The sequence below is a fragment of the Watersipora subatra genome, chromosome 11 (genome assembly GCF_963576615.1).
Source record: "Watersipora subatra chromosome 11, tzWatSuba1.1, whole genome shotgun sequence".
Taxonomy (NCBI): domain Eukaryota; kingdom Metazoa; phylum Bryozoa; class Gymnolaemata; order Cheilostomatida; family Watersiporidae; genus Watersipora; species Watersipora subatra.
Genome location: NC_088718.1, coordinates 15,029,096 through 15,042,701, shown reverse-complemented (window position 1 = coordinate 15,042,701; position 13,606 = coordinate 15,029,096). Strand labels below are relative to the sequence as shown.

The following is a 13,606-nucleotide window of genomic DNA, read 5'->3' as shown; positions in this document are numbered from 1 at the left end:
AACAATGGCTCATTTGAAAGCCAAGATATTGAAGAACCTGAATAAGTTGAAACAATATTAATCTACTTGATGTGCTTTAACTACCGGCTCCAATCGACTGTGTCAGCATTTGCTTCAAAGATTACAAAGTTCATTATTATGCCTGATGATCTTTCAAGGCCAGCCGAACTGCTGGAGTACTCTTGGTGATAATAATATTATCACATATATTGAATGTAATTGAACTTTCATTCAGAAATCAAGAAAGCGCACTTACATGGGGTACGCACTTACACACTATACGCACTTATCCGCTATACGCACTTACATGCTATACGCACTTACATGCTATACACACTTACATGCTATATATATGTACTTACACACTATACGCACTTACACACTATATGTACTTACATGCTATACACACTTACACGCTATACGCACTTACATGCTATATGTACTTACATGCCATACAAATTTACATGTACTTACATGTATGTACTTATACACACTTACATGATATACGTACTTGTGAAGTGATATCTTATACTAAAGGGTCCCTTACATCAAATTTCAAAATGCTTTACCAGAAATTATAGTTTTTTTCCTATTCCATGACACCATCATACTACATTTACCAACATATGTTTCAGTCTATGAACTTTCTGTTGCTATATAACGTGTCACAAGTGTTCCGAATAAAATAACAGAAATTTAGGTATGATTCTTATCGGTTTGAAAATTTGTATTATTTGCTACTTTTATGAAACCTTTGGCAACACTAACCCCGTTGTGAGAACAGCTTTACGCATGACACAACGCAACACACGACGCTACACTAGCATTACCCTACACAACAAGAGATAAAGCATATAATGTAATGCTACAGTAAGTGCCTCGTGCCAAGGAAAGATAAATACGTAAAATAAATACACATACATGTAATCTACTATATAAACGACAATCGTTGTCTGTCTATCTATCTGTGTATCTGTCTGTCCGCTTTATAGAGTACCGTACTTTTCGGACTATTAGCCGCTACTAAGTATCTAGGGCGCATTAACGAGAATCTCCGGTTAGTACACGCCTCTATACATAACCTATTCATCGGTTTTACACAAAAACACGTCATCTCCGGTTAGCGCGCGCCTCTTTACGGCGCTCAACGACACTGGCACGTTTGAAACAGCAAATTTGCTGCCATGTTAACAAGCACCATTATGAGTTTGGCAGCCTATACAGCTATACAAATGTACTAATCATTAAATAAAATAAATTAATGAATAGCAATTTACATGCGATTAATATTTACTGCCAACGTGTACCGCGAAGGTCACACGAACGTTGATTTCTTGCGGTCACGGGAAAACGCAGTTCTCACCTACTACATTTCTACATAAAAAGGTAGGTATTTCTTAATCAATGTTGTATTGTCTATGAATTGCCACACTTCCACTACATAAACCTTTCACTTGCGTTCGTGTACAAATTTAGCTATCGGCCTACTGCCAGCCATTTTGCCGATATTGCTTATTATGTATACGATATTTTTTCAATTTCAAACTCCATCTATACTGTTTGTTTTGATTATATATTTCATTTTGCCAACATGTTAACAAGCACTGCTATACAAAAAATCGTTGTATCTATATTTTGTGCATTTTAATTATCTGTCATGTGTCATCAACATAAGTAGTTATTTGTTTTTTAACTCGGACGCATTTAATGAACTCGCACAAAAAATCTTCGTTTTTAAGTTAGAGATTCTCGAACGAAGATTTAAAATTAAAATTTAAGCTAATTTTATAGAGAATTCTTTGGACAACACTGTCACTACTATAAAAGTCTTAAAGACCGTTGGTTATGTTATCAACGAATAATAAAATTCAGTTACTAGCAATTGCTGGTAAAATTGCAAAATGTGTCTACGGCAGTCGACCATAGAAAACGCATAAATGAGTCTACTTCAGTGAGAGGGTTGGAAACGTTGGATTTGCCACTGTTTGTGATAGTAAACATGTTCACTTCGTTCTGAGTTACTTTTATTCTTTTCCAGCTACGAGTACTACAGCTACTACAGAACTTGCACGGGTACTGCTACTGCGTTTTACCTACTAAATTTCTACATCGAAAAGGTTAGTATTGTTGTATGTTATTGCTATTTACTATGTTATTGCTATTACTGCTATTGCTATTTTAATTATATGTGTAATCACAAAAATCTGAATCAGCTATGCCATCAACATAAGTAATTGTTTTCTAACTTGATGGCATTTTCAAAACTTACACAAAAATGGTTGTTTTTAACCACTTCGGGTACAATTGTATAATCCAATTTCGCGTTCAGGTACAATTAAATCATGATGCTCTACAGATTATGACATGGGTCAACAAAAGTCATGTTAACCGTAGAAGCACTCACATTTTTACATAGAACACCTATACTTTTGGAAAGCAAAGAAAATTTTGTATCTGATCGTACTATCTTTATTTCAAAAATTAAAAATAATAAATATTGAAAGTAGCATGAAATAGCGGTTTTATTAAAATTCGTGTTCTACGAACATTTTTGACTAATAAGGGTAGCATGAAAATGTATAAAACTATATATAATAACAAACAATTAAAACACACTGTGTATACAATGCAATCTACAGTCTCTTCCATAGCTGTTAACTTATCTTTGTCACCACTCTATTGGAAGTCTGCCATTTTTATCGCTGAATTGAAGCCTACACTCATCAACTACTAGCTACTATGCGTTGTTTCTAACTGATCGAGATGTTGAACTTTGAACGCAAATTACTCGAAATTCTTTCATTTGACCATAGCTGTTTGACCAGTCCGATGTCTGCAAACATGTCTGAAGGTCATGCTTAGCTTTGTAGATAGAGTGTAACTGTAAGCAGGCTCTAAATATACGTAGATGGATGAGTCATGCAACTACACAAAGCCTAAAAACTGGCTAATGAACTTGAGAAGAATATACTCGAAGCCGCTATAGCGGTGCATGCACCCGAAGTGGTTAAGTTGGAAATTCTCAAACAAAGATTTAAAATTAAATTTTAGACTAATTTTATAGAGAAATCTTTGGACAACACTGTCACTTCATACAAGTTTTAAAAATCGTTGGTTATGTTATCAACGAATAATAAAATTCAGTTACTAGCAATTGCTGGGAAAGTCGCAAAAATGTGTCTATGGCGGTCGACAATAGAAAACGCATGAGGGAGTCTACTTCAGTGAAAGGGTTGAAAACGTTGGATTTGCCACTGTTTGTGATAATAAACATGTTCATTTCCTTCCGCAGCTGAGTTACTTTTACTTTTTTTCCAGCTACGAAAACTACAGATACTACAGAACTTGCACAGGCACTCCGAGCCTGGCGATAGGCAGCGGTGAGAAGAAAGCGAGCAGCGTATATTACAAAAAGCACACCATCTCATTCAATGTTAGAAATGCTTGAAGCAGTACAATGCCTTCCAAAAAGCCTACTGCCCAAACGCAAAAACAGATTGATTCCCGTAGAGAGAGATCGAATTTGCGAAGCAGCAGCAAGACGAGCAGAAACTGCAGAACAAACGCAGCTACGCCCACAATGAAACGGAACTGCTGCTGCAGCTGCTAGAAGAGCAGAAACCGCCAAACAAACATGGGTACATCGAGAGCAGGCCAGAATAGATGCTGCAGCCGCTAGAAGTGCAGAGACTACTAAACCGACCCCAGCAGTAACTCAAACGGCTCAGAGCAGCCGCTACATCGGCCAGACGTGCAGAAACCTCCGAGCGGATGCAGCGGCGACAAGAACATGATGCACTAGCTACAACAGCTGCTCACCGAGCTGATTTTTCGGAGCGGATGAAACGGCGACAACAGCGAAATGCACTAACTACAGCAGCTGCTACCAGGCACCGTGTATGGACAGAAAACTTCGCGCTTGACTACAGTCATGCAACACAGTATAGGGCTGAGTTTTTTTATGGGACGAATGTCCAAAAATGCTCCAGATGTAACACCTTACGTTGAAAAGGCGAGAGGCCATATATGTAGTTTATATAGTAGATTTTATTGATAATAAATTTTATCAACAACCGCATTACTGCTGCACAGTTTGTATATACCATGTCAAAACACAGGCTATAGACGAAGAACTGGTGAGTCATGATTAGTGTTTCAAGCATGCAGAAGTCTCAATTCAATAAAAGCTGGCGATAGATAAGCAGTGCAACAGCAAAATATTTTCTAGAATTTCTTAAAATATGTAAAACTTCCATACTGCCAGTTTGAAAAGCGTCAGTTTGCCTAGCCATGTCAATTTCATTATCAGTTCTGTGTACAAAATTAGAACAGTGCCAATTTGAGTAGTTCGAGACTGATGCATTGTAGACTAGCTGTTAAACACATTGCATATCTCCAATGGGCTCTCCAACATTAGTGACATGTACAACTGCATATGTGTATGCAGTCAGATCAGCACAACAATTTCAGTAGATTGCATATTTGGAGTTGTTTTACGGTATGAAAGACAACTCTCAATAAAACTATTGCTTTACGTAAATCTGTTCCCGGACACGGGTAATGCAGCTAGTATGTAAAATAAATCTCTTACATGCACCAACGCATACACATGCAACCTCTATAGTAGCCGTGTCTATAATCACGCTGCCCTCTTTTTACGTCAGCTCAGGAAACTACCAAAAGTCATTTCATGGTTTCACTGTAGTATGAAATGATTTTTTTTCAAAATATATAACAATAATAGGTATAGTATTTACCTATTTTGCTCAAAGAAAGTTTAGAATGACCATATTTGGTCTCGACAACATTAGACACACCACTTGCTAAAAATTGTCAGCTCAACTACGAAATTTACAAAATTATCTTCAACTAGTATGCTGACAATTCCCTGAGCCTAAAGAGAGGTCATCAGGTGTAATAAGTATGTACATAATTATCCCTAAATGTGGAATGGTGTTTGAGTAGTGCCGCCGGTAGGGTGCTTGACTCAGAATTCAATATTCATCATATTCATCGTAGAGAGACATCATACCCTATCTTCGAGAGATTGTTCACACATACATGCATCTGTGAACAATATTGTTACTTTATAGGCTCTATCCCATATTGTCTTTTTCAAAAATATGCCTTCACTTTTAGTTCTTCTTTCAAATTGGCAAATATTTTCAAAAGTATTTTAGCTTCTTGCTGCCGATATGTTGTGATAAAATCAGCCATGTACGCTAAGAAGGTAAATAATGTCATATATTTACTGTCAGGACCTACATAACTGACTGATTCATCACTCAGCCAACCACAGAGTATTGGAATAACACGCTACATGATTAATATGCGTGTCAAAAGTTTGGTTATATAAATGAAGCTATTACCATATGTCTGTGGGTCATTCGTTGCCTGAACCGAGTAAACAATTGTTGAGGGATTGCATGCCATGTCGCCATAGCAGGAAGTTCCTTAAACATATTGCATCACCCCAAACTTGCTCCTTTCTGCCTGTCTAACAGGTTTCACATTCTTGCAAAAACATACCCAGAATATTTGTTTTTATTCTTCCACAAACATGGGAAACATCGATTTCAGATCAATGTCATTTCATGGTTTTACTTAATGAGTTTTCTTTTCAAAATATGTAACTGTAGGTATACTTAGTAAATCTGCTTTTACTTGAAGAAAAACTCAAATCACCATATTTGATCTCGACAATATTGAACACAACACCAACTTCTAAAAACTATCAGCTCAACTACCAAATTTATAAAGTTATCTTCACCTATTACGCTGGCATTTCCCCGTGTGGTGATATATTATCAAGTGTAATAAGTATGTACACAATTATTCTTAGATGTCACAAGGTGGTCGAGTGGCGAAGATGGTTGGTTGAGAATTTATAAATGTATATATATATAAATATGTATATATAAATATCTACATATATATATCTATATATGTATATATGGCAATAAATACCTACGCACTGCCAGTAATAAGATATCCAGCAGGCATAATAAAGTGGACTGAGGAAGCCATCAAAGAAACAGATATAGCAACTCGTAAACTGCTGACCATGCATGGAGCACTTCACCAACTCCAATTTAAATTTTCCACCATTCAGTCATTCCCATTTCGAATTGAGCAGTTCTGAATGCATTGCTATCATCTCTGTCGTAGAAATCCATACCTTTCTTAATATGTAACAAGTGAATATTCATTGAAACACTTATAGCAGGATAGCTCAATGTGCACACAACTCCTAATCCTTATCATCCGCATCATTGAAACATGTTTTCAAATTCTCTAAGTTCATCAGGTCTGTCACAGCATAAATTACATCTCAAAATTGGTGCTCCAATAAAACTCTCTCAAAATATGGGCACACCAATGCTTTGTAATGATACAAAGTTAGTTGTGAAAAACTCATTTCATGTGATTGAAGCTACAATTTGAACAGAATATGGATAAAATGTATTAATTCCAAGAAGGCAACTTATTCAAACAGTTATGCCATTCAAATTCAAGAGATTGCAGTTTCTTGGTAGAGTAACGTTTACTGTCATATAATAAGTCAAAATGACCAACTCTATTTGTGGTTGGCTTGCATCTACAAGAACCATGTTTTGCTTATGAAATATTGTATGTAGGCTTATATAATGTTGTATGTAGGCTTATGAGATGTTGTTTGTAGGCTTACAAGATGTTGTATGTAGGCTTATAGAATTTTGTATGTAGGCTTATGGAATGTTGTATGTAGGCTTATGGAATGTTTAATGTAAGCTTATAGAATGTTGTATGTAGGCTTATGGAATTTTGTATGTAGGTTTATGAAACGTTGTATGTAGGTTTATGAAATGTTATATGTAAGCTTATGGAATGTTGTATATAGGCTTATGGAATGTTATATGTAGGCTTATGGATTGTTGTATGTAGGTTTATGGAATGTTGTATGTAGGCTTATGGAATGTTGTGTGTAGGCTTATGGAATGTTGTATGTAGGCTTACGGAATGTTGTTTGTAGGTTTATGGAATGTTGTATGTAGGCTTATGAAATGTTGTATGTTGGGCGTTAAAGGGTTGTGTGTAGGCTTATGGAATGTTGTATGTAGGCTTATGGAATGGTGTATGTAGGCTTATGGAATATTGTAGGTAGGCTTATGGAATGTTGTATGTAGGGCGTTGAAGGGTTGTATGTAGGCTTATGGAAAATTGTAGGTAGGCTTATGGAATGTTGTATGTAGGGCATTGAAGGGTTGTACGTAGGCTTATGGAAAATCGTAGGTAGGCTTATGGAATGTTGTATGTAGGGCATTGAAGGGTTGTACGTAGGTTTATGAAATGTTGTATGTAGGCGTATGAAATGTTGTATGTAGGTTAATGGAATGCTGTATATAGGCTTATGGAATGTAATATGTAGGCTTATGGAATGTTGTATGTAGGCTTATGGAATGTTGTATGTTGGCTTATGAAACTTTGTATGTAGGCTTATGGAATGTTGTATGTAGGCTTATGAAATGTTGTATGTAGGCTTATGGAATGTTGTATGTAGGCTTATGAAATGTTGTATGTAGGCTTATAGAATGTTGTATGTAGGCTTATGAAATGTTGTATTCAGGCTTATGGAATGTTGTATGTAGGCTTACGGAATGTTGTATGTAGGTTTGTGGAGTGTTTTATGTAAGCTTGTGAAATGTTGTATGTAGACCTGGAATGTTGTTTGTAGGCTTAAGAAATGTTGTATGCGGGCTTATGAAATGTTGCATGTAGGTTTATGAAATGTTGTATGTAGGCTTATGGAATGTTGTATGTAGGTTTATGGAGTGTTTTATGTAGGCTTATGAAATGTTGTATGTAGGCTTATGAAATTTTGTATGTAGGCTTATGAAATGTTGTATGTAGGGCGTTGAAGGGTTGAACATCCAAAAATTCTGTTTTTACGAACATCAAATGGCGAAAAATACTTCTTACAATAAAGTTTTCGAAAATGGATCTTTTCCTGATTATACCTGCTGTATAAATAAACAAACTTATGTGAACTGAAGCAAAGAAAGAGAAAAAAATCTGTCTTTCCTTTCACTTCCTTATATACTCCCAATACGCCTTAATACTACCTAATCTGCTAGCTTTACCCACCAGCTTTATCCACCAGCTTCATTCCTTCACTGTAATTGCCGAGACCACCTGTATTGCTTTGAACTCAGATACCAATATAGCCTGAGCCTAGCAAATCTTACAATACAACAATCTCAATAGTTGATTTCAAATTGTGTTTGTTTGTCGTTAAAACTCTCACTTATTTCAAGTTGAGGTAAAATAATTAATGTATTAGTTTGGGTACATCTTGTTTCCTCGAGAATGAAAATATCAAAAAATTCCATGTTTTCTTTGCTTCCTTTGCATTGGTATCATGACGGAATGTGACATTATTAAGTTAACACCTTGTTTTCCAAAAATAGATATGATCTCTTAGAAGCTAGACAGCTTTTGATTTTATACCATGGCAACGCCGTTGCCTGGTTACTCTGGTTGGTTTGTTATAAACAAAGTGCAAAAATAGTTAACAGTTTTTGGAATAAAAGAGCAGAATATGTCGTGAGATTGGTCCGTTCGGAGGAGGGGGCGGAGAATAAAATGAGTCATTTCTATCTTAAGAATATCACATAACTCCACCCACGGTCAATTGTAGAGCTGGAACGAGACCAAGAAATGCAGGGTCGGGCTAGACTCAGGGTCAGCAATGATGGGCAAGATCGAGTCGGGCTGGGTCAGCAGACGCAATTTTTTTTATTCATTTAAGGGTTGAGAGATAGTTCTATTACAGCCTAATGTTGTGACGTCAATAACCTAAGATCAAAGAACCCATTATCACACCAATCATTATTTTTTGTGGCTTGGTTTATAGATGCAATCTACAATTTATGGCTAGACATTGGTGGATCAATGCTATTCAATGGGTGATAGATTAATGACATGACTTTGGCTAGAGTATTTTTACTAGAGATTTTATTTTCAATTCTGCTATTACAATCAACAAAAAGTGATTAGTTAAGAAATACTTTACAAGAATAAAAATAGATAACTCAGCGTAGTGGAAAGCAAAAATGCAACACTTCCCTAAAACTTCTGGTATTAGTGAAAGAAACTAAAATAAAATAAATTTGCCGGATTGAAGACGCGCTTTCAAGTTCCTCAGGACGCCTTCGTTGTAAATGCCTCGATAGTATTGAGGACTTGAGGTGAACTCTTCTTTGCAGCTCAACTTGCTTTCGCATATTGTACAAATAACTCGGTCTTTCCCTTTCGTGACTGGCTTCTCCATGAACTCTCAGACCGCCTACGAGTTGATTATTTCTTCCTGAGAACGCTGCGAAACCTATAGTCCAAAGACGATTGTAGCAGACGTAAAAATATAGTCGCGACTCACCTTGTTTTATTTCGCCTGGTCCTTCTGCGCTAGCACTAAGCGCCACTCTATTTCAATCGCACATAAAAAGCGATATACAATCGCTCTCATTTAGCCATAAATCTACAGTACTCGTGTCTTTGTATAGGAAGACCCGAGGGTCGAGTGGCCCTACCCGAGAACCTCTGACCCGACTGGGAAAGACCGGATAAGCCCCCGTGCCAGCTCTAGTCAAATATAAGCGGCTGGTCACTTCACAGCCCATCATTCTCCTTATTGTTCTGCTAATACGTTTTTGCAAACAAAGCATTTCAGCATGAAGGCAGTTCTAGCTTTTTTTACTGTTGCAGGTAAAGTAATAATCTTTTTTATGCTAATCATTTTCGATATCTTTAACTCTCTGTAAAGAAATCTTGTCAACAGTAGTTGAATGACAAGAGCATCAATAAGAATATTGAGTATCAGATAGTTGAACATATTTTCCTAAAACTGCGTTTGTTTATTTTATTGTCATAAAATGTCAGTAACTAAAACGAGACAATAGAGATACATTTGCATCACTCTATGCACATCACTCTGTTGCTGAGAATACAACTCTTTAGATGCTGATCAAAAATTTGGTGTAGCTTAGAAACAAACACTTCTATATAAATTTGGCCTTTTTTCACAGCAAAAGCCACATATTAGACAATGCAGTTAAATTTTTATGTACCAAGCTCATTCTTTCAGAGAGATGTTTTGTTTATTGAAACCATCTTGTATCAAAGCAAATATTCTCATATGAATAAACTGTAAGTCACTTAAGCGGTTCTATAGATCACAAGATTATAATATTGAAATATAATAAATCTATGTAAACAACTAAATGTAAAAAATAAACTAAACTGGAAAAATTAACTTAATTTTAACTATAGATTTTTTATACATACAATGATAGCATTTAAAATGTAGGCTACATTTATCCTTTGACACAATTACAACACAAATTATTGGTTTGACGTTGTATGATATATTATTATATTATATATTGTTTTATATTATTATATGATAATGTATACTATATTATCCCATGACCAAACGTGCGGAGCGAATGTTTGAGAGTTTTATGATGAATACTTGTGCACACAACTCACGAAAAGTACTCATCAACAACGTCGCAAACCCTTGTACCAAAATCTCATCAACAAATTTAACCATTTTTCTGTGGAGTCGTTTAAGTATAACAACAATACAAAACACATATAAACCTATTTAAATATATTACCAAGTCTTTGAAGTGTCTACAGTATTTTAAAACTTACCCATCTGAACGGATTATACACAAATCGACAGATTAATTTGGCTGAAAATCGTTATTAAAACTTGCCAAGCCTTACTTTTATCAAAATTAAGACTGGAAATTGAAACGCTGAGCGACAGGGAATAGAACCATTAAGTCGTGCGCATTTCATGAAAAAATAACGTGCACATTTCACCAGTCTATAGCATTGTTAAATTGCCGAAGGTTTCTGTAATTAACGTAGAAGTACTGAAATATAATCATTTCTTTTTTGCTGATTTCAAAGTAACTGACATTTTAGACACTTTTGAGTACTTTGGTATTCTATCTGATGTCCAACGCAGTGAAAGTAATGGAAATGACGATATTTTTTTCTAACGATTCTTATGAGATTATTACAATATTTAGTTCTAAGTTTGGATGACTATTGAAGTGTTATAGTCACACTAACAACATCGATGATGGGCAATATGTTACTGTTATTATTTTTTCTAAATAGTTTTTTTAAATAGATTTTCTAAAAATCTATATAAATATCACAACTTGTTGATATTGTTAGCTATGGCATTTTGAAATGTAAACAAAATTGTGCATTGGTTCTCTATTATTACTGTATTACTATATTAATAATATTGGTTATTTTAATAATATCAGTGCATTTTGCTTCTAATATTGCATTTCTCCTATTGCAGGGGAGAGATATAAACATATAGTCCTTTCCTTTCATTATTGCTGTTTGTTGTACATAATAACACTCACACCCAGTACACTACAGCTACCATTGCAGCTACCATTGCAGTTATCTTATAGCACTGCAGTGCCATTTGACTGCTAATATTGCATTTCTCAACCATCAGTACCCTATCTTTTTTCCAATATCACTTTGGTCGTGGGCTGTATGACAGGGGAATTTCTAGTCATATTAAATGTTATAATATGTAGTATTATATAGCAATGTATAATATGTAATAGTATGTATTATATTTCCTGTTCAGCTATGGTGACATATTCCGAGGCTGTCACTTGCTACGTTTGCGCTGACTGCTCTGAGCCGTCTGGAGAATTTGACTGCGGGAACGATATTACTGGATGCACCAAAATAGATCTCAATGGCGTTGGTAAGACAACTCTTTAAATCTATTTTTAAGGTTATATTTTAAAACGGTGTTTACAGATCTATACGTGTACACAAATGAGTAATTTTGAAAATGAACAACCATTATTCATTTTAAAATAAGTTTTATTGATAAGATGCAAGCAAGGAATGCTTTTCAATCAAAAGAAGCTGCCCTAAAAATGTGAAGCATTTTTAATGTTTCCACGGAATCAAAAATATTAGTGTTTCATGGATGCAAATATTAGGGTGTTGATCCATCATCCTGAAAATCAAGAGTTCAAATCCTGTGCAAAGGAATATTTTCCCAGCCTCCAACAGTGGATGCCGACAGATGGACAGACAAACAGACGGCCACTACTCCTATTGTAATAATTAGTATCATCCTTAGCATTATCGTTATTGCTATTAAAAATATAAAACTATTATGATTGCAGTTGGAAGAAGCTGTGGTCGGTCCAGTAAAAAAGGCTGCACTAGCCTTCTTGGTGTCAAGACAACGACATGCTACTGTGAAGGAGACAACTGCAACAGCGCCTCAACCTCCGCAGTTTCCTTCCTCGCTCTCCTAGCACCACTCATCGCTGCCAAGCTTTTCAACTAGATGCTTACAAAGATACCTTTTCTGTTTTTACTAAAGTTGTTCTGCTTTCTATTTTGTAGACTTTTGAATAAATCTTTGAATAAATAAGTTTTGTGGTGGACGCCGAGCCATGATGTTACATTTCTTATTTTATTGTATGTGTTGTCCTTTTTATTTTATCATTTTTTACTCGTTGTGCTGTCACTTGTAACTCATGTTGTTGTCTTATTTTATTGTATGTGCTTTTTATTATATCGTTTTTTACTCGTTATGCTATCACTTATCGTCACTTGTTGTCATACCAACGCACTAGCGATCCTGTTTATTCACCTTGTTATCCGGTATTCTTACCGTTTGCCGTTAGCCGGAACGGGTGATGCTATTATATATAAAGAAGCGCGCTAACTTAGTTGGGCAGTAAAGCAAATGGCTGTACGCTCCTTGGCTAGTAGATTTCCTTCTCTAATAAAATATTGAACGAAACCACGCTCAATTTATTTCTGTATGAAATAGTCTAGATCGTGCAAAGTAAAGGCCGGCCAATTCCTTTACAGTTTGTCAAATTATTTGAAATATAACATTTTCTCAGAATTATTTTCTCTTTCAAGATGAATAAAAGTAGATCTTGCCTTTTTTGTCGTCATTGTGAGCCATTATCAGGTTAATCGTTGTCAGTCTGGATCGGCTGCTCATTATTAAAGAAAGTTGTAGAAATAATTATTAATGAGTAGGCAACTCCCTATTTGCGCATTTGGTTCCGGGAAAATTCAGCGTAGCCATGTTTACTGTATGTTTGAGTCACTGCTTGTTTGAGCAAAGCTAGGAAATAACGTCATGCAAGAAATAGAATTTTGTTCAAGAGCCATAGATGTATTTTTGGTAGATTACAGACCATGTGCCATTTCAACTGTCATGTTTTACCAATACTTTGCATACAGTCTAAAACTAAGTGTTTTACCAGCATTCATAGAATTATATCAACTCTAAAAAACAATTCTATGAGACGCTCACCAATATTGGAGATAGTAAAATGGCCGTTATGTAGCAACACCATTACGTAGCGGCACCATTATGTGGCAACACCTAGTTCAACAGTAATACATTCAAGTAAGCCTTTTAACGAAAAATTAATTTCATCACAAGATCAAATTGTACTTTGTGGAAAAATTTAAAAGATAAAAAACTTTGGATAATCAAGTCATACGCAAATATTAGGCTATAAGTTGAAGGTTAAGT

The 13,606-nt window shown here is 35.5% G+C and overlaps 1 protein-coding gene across 1 annotated transcript; it reads left to right on the top strand.

Moving 5' to 3' along the window:
* Window positions 1-9,639: 9,639 nt before the first annotated feature.
* Window positions 9,640-12,853, top strand: LOC137408527 (uncharacterized). The gene is made up of 3 exons (XM_068095086.1): window positions 9,640-9,744; window positions 11,669-11,791; window positions 12,225-12,853. Exons 1-3 carry the CDS (start codon window positions 9,711-9,713, stop codon window positions 12,389-12,391), a joined length of 324 nt encoding a protein of 107 aa, XP_067951187.1. The 5' UTR covers window positions 9,640-9,710; the 3' UTR covers window positions 12,392-12,853.
* Window positions 12,854-13,606: the final 753 nt, after the last annotated feature.